Source organism: Acyrthosiphon pisum, chromosome X (genome assembly GCF_005508785.2).
Source record: "Acyrthosiphon pisum isolate AL4f chromosome X, pea_aphid_22Mar2018_4r6ur, whole genome shotgun sequence".
Taxonomy (NCBI): domain Eukaryota; kingdom Metazoa; phylum Arthropoda; class Insecta; order Hemiptera; family Aphididae; genus Acyrthosiphon; species Acyrthosiphon pisum.
Genome location: NC_042493.1, coordinates 4,467,958 through 4,478,348, shown reverse-complemented (window position 1 = coordinate 4,478,348; position 10,391 = coordinate 4,467,958). Strand labels below are relative to the sequence as shown.

Below are 10,391 nucleotides of genomic sequence, written 5' to 3'. Positions count from 1 at the left end.
TACCTAATAAAATTAATAATTGTTTTTGTTAACAATTGATGCATCAAAAAATAAAATTTATAATAATAATAAATGTAATTAGCTATGATACAAAGATAATTCATTGCAAAATACAGATAAGATAAAGTAATAACTGAAAATAAATTATTCAGTGAGTCATAAAATGTTATATTTAACTTTTTATGAGATTATAGATTATAGTCATTTTAAGATTAATTGTACACATTTTTTATAATTTTCACTAAATCTCACTTAACTTTTTTTTAGAGACATAGCAACCGCATACCCATACAAACCTCACTTGACTATCTGAGTATATATCAACCATAATATTATAATTCATTATTTTAACTGTATACTGTATACTGTATATACCGATGCCCAAAATGTTGAAACAATAATATTTACTAGGAGTCATATCAAATAAAATTTGTTATAATAACAAAACAATATATTTATAAAAATATTTTATTTTAACATAATTAAACATTTTACAATAATAATCGGATACTTGGTAAAAAATAAAATTTAATAAATGAAATATACTTTATGGTGAAGTTTTGTCGGATGAGGTAGGCGTATGACTTTTTGGTTCCTTTTCAAGAACAGTTTCTATTAAATTTTGTAATGTCTGAAAATTGAATAACTAATAGGTACATTCACTGATAAAAGGGATTTACTTAATGGAATGTGTTATGAATTTATTAAATATAAATAAATAAATATATAGAAGCATAATAATAGATAAAAATATTCAATACAAAATAGTATTAATACCTATATTATTATGTTATACAGTAAGTCTATATCAGAGAATACATTTTATAAATTATTAAATTATAATTATAATCTATTTTTATTTTTTGATTGTCAAAAATATTTTTTAAGTAAGGTAAAAAAATATTCACCTGAGGTTTACAGTGTTCTTCAAGCCAACTGAACACGCAAGCAGAAAGTTCAGTAAAATTGTTAACATTAATATTACAAAATGTAAAAAACAATTCATCGATAATATTCTGAAACTACAAAATACAATTTGTATTAGCTACAAAAATAATAATATTAAGATTTCCCAAAAGTAGAATTTATTTATTTATCATACACAAATAAGAGAAAGAAATAAAGCAAAAGAGGGAGAGACAGAGAGAGAGAAAGAGAGAAAAAGAAGAATTAAACTAAACCTTTTAAATGGACCGGTATTAGAAAGATTAAATGATTATATTAATTACACATGGGGAATTACCTATAGTGAAGAAAAACCATAAAAGGTAAACATTTTAAGTTCAAGTTGGAAACGAAGCCATCATATCTTCGTAGAATATTTAGAAGATGAAAGTAAAAGATTCCAGATTAAATTAAGTGTATAAATGTATTATATTGCGTAAGTTTATATTTAATTAAATACATATAAATTAAATTTTAGGAAAAACAAAATTATTTATAACAACTATAATTACCATTTGAAATTTTTCTTCATCGGGTATTCTAGTTTCAACGTGACCCATTGGAATTTGTTGAGCTTTTACCATTTGCTCATAATTAGCTTGCATAATTCGTAATGCAACAACTTCTTTTCGTAAAGCATTTCGTTCTTCTTCTAATTTTTTCTTTTGCAACAGTAAATACTAGTAAAATAAAAGTAATATATAAATAGCAATACACATTTGGTACATATTATAATATTATATATTTTATATTGGTTAGGTTAGTGTATGTGTGTGAATACAATATACTACATAGTAAGAATACTTTGAAATACATATGTATGGTTAAGACATTTTGTTTATTCCATAAACATAATATTAGATATTGGATATATTTTTTAGATATTGTGTTTATTATAACAGGTAAACAATTTAGTATTATCATAAGGTATTATAATCCTCATCTTGAAAAAAATCTTATGAAATTTATTTTTGTCTTAATCTTCTAATTGTCATTTTTTAATTTAATTCAAATTTTTAAGTTAAATTGAACATAAACTTTAAAATTTACTTGTATGTAATCTATGGATTTTTGTAATACTGTCGCCTTGCTTAGTTTATAACCACTGCTATCCGTTTGCTGACAAGTTGGAACTAAATCTTGTAAACAATCATAGCCTTTTTTTATGGCATCACGACGTTTTTGTTCAGCTTGGGTATGAGCTTCTCGTCGCCTCTCTTTGTAATTATTTGGTGAACCTTTTTCTTCACTGTCGTCATCTTCTACAAATATAGAAAAACAGGTAAAAAAATATAAGTTTTTAAGAACAATAATAGTTGTAATAGTTGATAATAATAAAAGATGAAAAGAGGCAAGCTGCTAAGTAAATAATGCTATAGTGTAAAATATTTGAAGAAAGAATGAAAACGCAGATATGAAGTTTTGGAAATTATTAAGATTTAACTTACAATCTTATTATACTCCCTCATCGGTACACCTACAATTAATTATGAAGAGACACCCAGTTATAGACTGTGATACTACTGACATCGACAATCCAGATGGGCCAATTCTCTCATCCTACACTATAGTATAAACTCATCTGGTATAAGTTGTTTATACCGAATTCTGCACATCGGGATTACTGGCAACGTAACTAAAATCATGGTTAAGTATTATATAGTATTATTATTAATTTAACTACGTTCATTATGAAAAATAACAGAATTATTGAATACAAATGTATATAAATACATGTATATTATATGTTCAAGGAAATGTACCTAATGGTTCTAATATAATAATGTACATAATTTAATTACAAATGGTTGATACTAATTATAATTTTAAATTTATAAATTTAATAAATATATAAAAATAAATAAGCTTAATTTTACAACTTGCCTACAAAGTTGACTTGTTTTTTAAATACATACCATGACCACTACTACTACTATGATTTCCAGCATGTAGGGAACTCCCACTACTGGATCGACTAAATGGATTTGTATTTCGTATAGGACTAGATGGTTCAACCTTCATATCTAAAAATGTAAAAATGTAAATTTATAATTAGTAAAATATATAGTTTTGAGTTTAAGTAGTATAAACTATCAATGCCATACCATCACTATCTCTAGAATCCATGATTTCTTTTTAATGATTGTAATGCATCAAATATTTTTATTAATCTAAAAAATAAAAACATGCCTATAAGTATTGATATTAATGAAATTATTACATACAACTTAAGTATAAAGAAGCCATAAATTCCTATGTTAGGCGATATCAGAAATGTTCATTTAATTGTGGTACATTATACAATTTTGGGTATTGTTAGTATTGGGTATGGGTATTGTTAGTATTAAATGAAAGAAACTATAATGTGTATGGAAGGATCGTTACAATCTTTAAAATATTGACAGTAGAATAATACTTGTTAGTTTCAATAAAAATTAAATTTTATTATATTTAGTTAAGTATTTGAACTATTAATACATATTTTTGAAAATATCAAAATAAAATAATTTATATAGAGAATATAAATTAATTTAACAGTTTTTAGAAAAATAAAACTTATTGAAAATATTCAATAAAGTTTTTGAATAAAATATTATTTTAAAATCAGGACTTATATAAATACTAAAAAAAACTTTAATATGCATTTTTTTAGTTCAGTAGGACAGCAGACTCACAACATTTCATACAATATGCTACTAATTGATTTAAAAGCTTTTTATTGGCCATCTGTTGATGAGCTTATGAAGTTTCAGGTATGGTATATGCGACCTACATTTTCTGGAAATTTAAGTGGTTTAAAACTGAAACGACTTTGAATGCAGTTTTAAATATTTGTCAATTGTTAAATGTCTGATATAGGTATCAGATTGAGCAGAGTAGTAGCGACTGCAAAAAATTGGTAAAATTAAATAATTGATTAGTGGACAAACTCCTTTTATATTTATAATGGCCTTTACTACCACTACATTAAGTATTGTATAGGAATCATAGTAAATGTGTTTTTTTTTCATATTGAACCGAGAAGAGAAAATATAAATATATCTCCCGCCACTATAGGAATAATTAAAAGTAGCAGAATTTAATGTCAAGAACACCCGTGGTACTGCTTATTAATTCGTAATTAACTTTTTTTTTTATAATGACTTATAATGCAGATTAAATTGCACTCTATAAACGGCCGAATAATCACTGTAGTCATCATATTGATAAAATAAAAAAATGTAATTTACCAATCCCGGGGAGTTTGTCTGTCATTCCGCAGTCGACAATGACCGGCGACTCACTCACTGTGTCACTCGTAGTAGATGCCTCTCACCTCTTACCAAGGAGGTGTGGAGAATGTCACCGAAACCGAAAACGTAGAAATATGAAGGAAAATATTAATAACTAATAACGATTAATGAGTTATAATTCGTAAGCAAAGAAACAGTTAAATTTAAACGTTTAAAAATAATATTTTTTATGTGCGCTGCATTAATCGGTAGCGCCGTCGTCGCCACGGTGTGTGTTTTTTAGCGAACGTAACAGCACGACCGCCGTCCGTCGGGAAATGGATAGAGAACCATAATAATATATAAGACGCGGTTACGTGCGGTTGTACTGTAGACGACGGCGGCGGTGACGAGTGATGGTGGTCCGTCGGAATAGGAAACGTTCACTACGTCCTCTCGATATTGATACGAGGCCTGCGATGATAAAGAAATAATAATATTACTAATTATAATATATTATAATAGTTGCATATTATTTATCTTTTGCAAATTTGCGATTGCGATAATAATCGTAAAATATGGTAATGATTCTCGCGTCTTGTCGTACAACGGAGTCCTTGGAGGGGAGCCCCCTCGTACCGGCTTATACCACCTGTAGAGCGGCGACGTTCGGCTCGTGGAATGATACGCCGATGATAATGGAAACGCTGATAACAGTTTTTATTATTATTGTTATTGTTATTATAAAAATTTTTGTTGTCGTTGTTTATGGGATATTGGGAAGGCGGTCGCGGTGATACGGTTACGTCCTTACGTGTCGTAACTATGATATAATTGTACAATTATTTACAAAAATAATTAAATACCTAGGTACTAAAAAAATATTCGTTTGAAAATAAATCCATTATACGTCTTTACATATTACATTCCCTGAGACTTAAAAGAACAATTATTTTTCTTAGGTAGTTATCGCCTATGGATAGTAATTAATACTTATTAAACCTAGATATCTAGTATCTACATGTACACATGACTACATAGTACATGACGTATTTATTAGGTAGGTATCAATTATTACTAAAGATTATAAGACCAACACTAAATTTCCTATTTTTTTTTTCCAATTTTATATTTTTGTATTCACCACAAGAGGTCTTACCTATTATAAACAATCAATTTTTTTCAAAAAATTATTTTGAATTTGTTTTAGAATCTTTCTAAATCAGAGGTTTTCAAACATTTTTTTCAATAATGACAAAAAATTGAACTAGGTATTAAAAATTGTAATAGGTATTATATATTTATAAGGAACATTACGAATGTACAATAATAATAACTTATATTTTACAGTATTTAGTATCTATTATAAAATAATATTAGATGCGTTACAAACATTAGGTAGTTAAAATATTTATTTATTCATTTTCCACACTACCACCACTTGCCTGCTAAGTACCACCATGTTGCCTTCAGCTTACCACCAGTGGTACGCGTACCACAGTTCAAATATAGCTGTTGTAATATAATTTGAAAAAAAGTATACATTCATTATTTTTCCAGATTTTTATATATGTAATAAATAGAGTTAAATTCTCTATGTTAATTTACTTTAATTTAAAAAAAAAGTTAACATGTTAACAAAATTGGAGAAAGCTATAGGAATCGGTACCAGCATATAAAACAGAATTTCCTAAAGCATATACAAATTATTCAAAAATTCACAATAGTAATTAACCTATTATTGAAAGTTTGCGGCAGTTATGTAGACAATTTAAGAGAATGTTCCTATCCAGATTTGATTTTCCCACGGCAATCAGACAACAGTGTACCTAACCTATTATAATCTTAATTAGATAATTACCTACCTATACTAGCAATTATGCCAGATGGTGACCGTAGCTAAGTGGCAATTGGAATAAAATACTATTACGAAAAATTTCAAAAATAAAAACATTAAAGATATTATGTAAACCTTTATAATCGAGAGTCGAGACCACATCTAAGTACTTACTTACCTACTTCTATGTACATATTTTTACATATTATGTCTAAAGCATTTTTTGATTACAAACATACCTACCTATTACCAGTATTACCTATACCTACCTTGTTTTTTAAATATTAAATAGTACACTGAATACCTCATAATCGTTTGTACGGCTTATATGCATTAAAATAAAATATCGAATGTAAAAACAATAATACAAGGTATGGGTTTACAATTCACAGACAATGAGACGATCAATAACTCACAGTTTTCGATTTCTTCGTAAATTGGTCTGTTGTTCTATCTAGATAACCCATGCCCTATGCGGCTATACATCAAATTATTTCGGCTAACTAGTAAGTAGTAACTATATACCTATTATAATATAATGTTCGCAATTTCACATTAATAATTGTTATAGAAATATTTTGTAAAAAAATACTCTATGATGAACAATAGAGGTACCCCTATTGGAATTAATTAAAACAATTAGTATTTGTATTTTGTGTCATTCGTTAATTTTTTTTTTTTAAATAAAAATTAAAAAGTGATAACACTATGCAAAACCTACATAATAAAACTAGCTTGAGTACTTACACGCTGTGGTGTAAATAACTATTTTGTATAATTGTATTGCATATAATGAGAATCAAGGAAAAACTTTTGTATCTGCGTATAAATAATGTGCATTTAAAGTTCTTATATTTTATAAATTCCTAAAAAAATAAGTAATATAGGCCTATGTTGTTCAAGTTAAATAGGTATGGTTGTATATATTATTATTAATGGAATGCAAAAAAAAATATATAAACATATTTAATAAACTAAATTTAAAAGTTGTACACTAAAATAATGAAATTATAAAACTAAATTGTTTCCCAATTTATTCGTCTATTATTTCTTTAGAAGTGATAGGAATAGGTATCTCGTTTTACTATAATCGTAATGGACCTCGGTAGGCACTAACTAGTGAAAGCGAGATTAGTGATAAGATCTATAACTGTCAATAGGTAGGTACATTTTCAGTATAATATTATAATATTTAGTGATTAGGTGGGTATAGAAAGTTGTATTTAATAAAATCCGTGTGTATTGTCACTATATATCAAAATATGTGAAATATATAATACTGTAATACATTTTTTTCATGAATATGAACTATAATATAATATTTTCAACTTTTTAAGACTTTTCTAAAAACTATTCCATACAATTTAATATAAAAAAAATTCTATGTGGGGATCTGCCCCCTCCATTCATCACGGATCTAAGTATCTAGATTCTAAGAAAATAATGTGATTACTGTTTATTTTGAATAATATATTACAAACGGTGTACGATGTACCTAACTACCTAATGTTTCATTTTAAAGGTTATTAATATAGGGATCAATGATTATCATATTTAAAACTCGTACCTACTTGGCTACTATATTTATAATATTTAATTAGTAATTAGTTGGTATTAAGTATTTGAGTGACTATAATATGATGTTTTGCATTTTGTAGCTGATCGATAACATACTGCAGATTAAAGTGGATATAGCCACGTACTTATGTAATCATTGCATGCTTGATAACTGGATTAATTATAGGTAACCATGGGTGGTTAATATATTATAGTTATACACTCACACACCGTGCGAACTTTATAGAAAAATATAAGTATATTTTTACAATATGTATATGGTTTTAAACCTTTCATATTTCATTTTTCCATAACGACAATTTAATATCTGTTATCATAAACGCAATAATTATAATAGGGGCTTAGCAATCACACAAGATGTTTATAACAAATACAATATTGTTAATAAAATAATTTATACCCCATAATAATTTTAGAGTCTGAGCGGAGCGAGAGGTAGTAGAATAAATGCTTAGATTTTGAGCTTTAAGGGTGGTTTCTGAGCAGTGGCGTCATTTGGGTGGCAGGGTGGGGCATTTTACCTCCTTGTCATTAGCGGGCCACTGTCGGGCTGGGTATGTGCTAGTTTTGAGCCTTTAGCTTTAGCTAATAGGTAATATATTTAAGTATTCCTCTGCATATGTATTAATTATTATTTAGTTATTGTTATCTCTCAAAAAAATGGGTTACTTATGCTTATGGTTAGTTACTAACTAGTAAGTATAAAAATATGTATGAAGGCTTTTTGTATTGAGGTAAAAATGCATTTGTAATGTAATGTAGTGTAATGTAATTGTTAGCGAGCGGTTTTTTAATAGTTTTATTTTGGGCCGATCAAAAGTTTTGCTCCCCTCCCCCTCTCAAAAATTGAAATGACGCCACTGTTTCTGAGATGAATTGGATTTAGTTGGTATATTTGAGAGGTCAACATTCAAAATTTCCAGTACCTATTTTTCAATATATCTGGAAAAACAAAAAAAAAAATTAAGGAAAAATGGGAATATTTATGCAACACTTGTAGTCTTCAAAAATTTGATTATTCTTCTTGTAAATCAAAAATGAATAGCCGTATAGAAACTTAAAATGTTCACCAAATGTAAATTTAATTTATTTATTTTAGCACTTCCTGATTAATATTTATAAATAAACTATTTTTTTTTTTTACATTATAACATTATAGCTTCGAAAGCATAGGTTATTAGCTTTTAAGATATATACAATTACATATGTACTTTTGAAGAGAAAAAAGAAAACTTTACAAAGTTAGTGACTTTTTTCTATTTAATTATCAAATGTTTTTTTCTAATTTTGATGCCTTGAGGAATGATGTGTGGTTTTCTATGTGATAAACTATTGTATTAAAATATAAATTATATAAAAAGTGGACTGCTTACCCAGTTACCCCGTTATTGTCAATTAGACACAGTATTTAATATTCAGTACATTGTACGTAGTGCTGTCACCCCACACTGCACTCTACGAAAAAATGGGCGGTTCATTTTACACCAAAAACGAGATACCGTTTTCCTCCACAAAAAAAAAGGTTGATTTCCATTTTCCTCCACATTATTTTAGACTGTAATTATGTCTATTTTCCTCCAATATTTTAGCCAGTGTTGTAGTATGACATTCCATATTATAAAGATAGAGTAAGGCTAGGATCCAGGGCTTGCAAACGTTATAATAACGTTATAATTGACAAAAAACGATTGAAATTTATAAACACAATTATAACGGAAAACGAAAATAAAAAATAATTAAATACCGCAAAACAAAACACAACTATTAACAAAATAACGCAATTTATAAAATATCATTAAACGAAAAATAGGGCCATTACCTACCCTAATCAGTTATTATTTTTAAATTTTATTGGATGTCAACATTTTAAATAACAGTAAACGCAAAATTTGTATAACGTTTTAATTCTGAATAACGATAAATTCAAAACTTGGATAACGTTTTAATTCTGAGTAACGATAAACGCAAAAGTTGAATAATATTTTAATTCTAAATAACGATGAACGAAAAAATTGCGTAACGTTTTAATTGTAAATAACTAAATTCAAACATTAAAAACTGCATTAAAATATAAAATATAGTAAACATTACCATAACAAATAAGTAATAACTATATAGATAGTCATAATAAGTTAATCATTTTAGTTATTTTACCTATTAAATAGTTATATCTATTATAATTTGTTTAACTATAATATTATAGTAATTTTTTTTCCGTGCGGCGTTGCCCAGGAAAAAAAAATGTGAATGTTTAACTCCTTTTGGGAGCAATGTTTTTTTAAGTGTAAATTATATTATATTTTAATGTATAGCCATCCCGACCGGTATTGTCTGTGGGATTCACTTGTGATTAGGTATTCGAGTCTATAATTATTCTATATTATTGATCCGTCCAGTGGTTTGGGCTCTGCGTTGATTTCTCGAGGGGGAAAATTTCCTTTATATATATAGATTTGTCCGTTGTAATTTGTAATATTATAATAAAATACCTAACTACATATTTTTATGAACATGAATACAAAACATTTAATATTATATATATCACTGGCCTAGTGGCGTCATAGTCTATGTTGACGTCGAGCCACTAGGCCACATTTTATGTACATTATATAAATTCATAATTATATTAAGCTCATGCAGGGGCGGATTGGCGAATTTTTTCGGCCCGGGAAATATGGATCAAACCGGCCCTGCACCGCAAATATGCACCCCCCCACCCTAAAAAAAGGTCATAATTTTACTCAAATTTCAAAATTTGTTTAGTTTCACCACTAAATATAGTAAATTATATAATAGGTACCTATAATTTATTAAATGCT

The 10,391-nt window shown here is 27.4% G+C and overlaps 1 protein-coding gene across 1 annotated transcript; it reads right to left on the bottom strand.

Moving 5' to 3' along the window:
• Positions 1 to 454: 454 nt before the first annotated feature.
• LOC100167235 (max-like protein X) lies at positions 455 to 4,501 on the bottom strand. The gene is given in 7 exon segments (NM_001293387.1): positions 455 to 631; positions 909 to 1,022; positions 1,458 to 1,625; positions 1,996 to 2,207; positions 2,862 to 2,969; positions 3,051 to 3,116; positions 4,176 to 4,501. Coding segments are annotated over 6 exon segments (708 nt in total). The 5' UTR covers positions 3,073 to 3,116; positions 4,176 to 4,501; the 3' UTR covers positions 455 to 547.
• Positions 4,502 to 10,391: the final 5,890 nt, after the last annotated feature.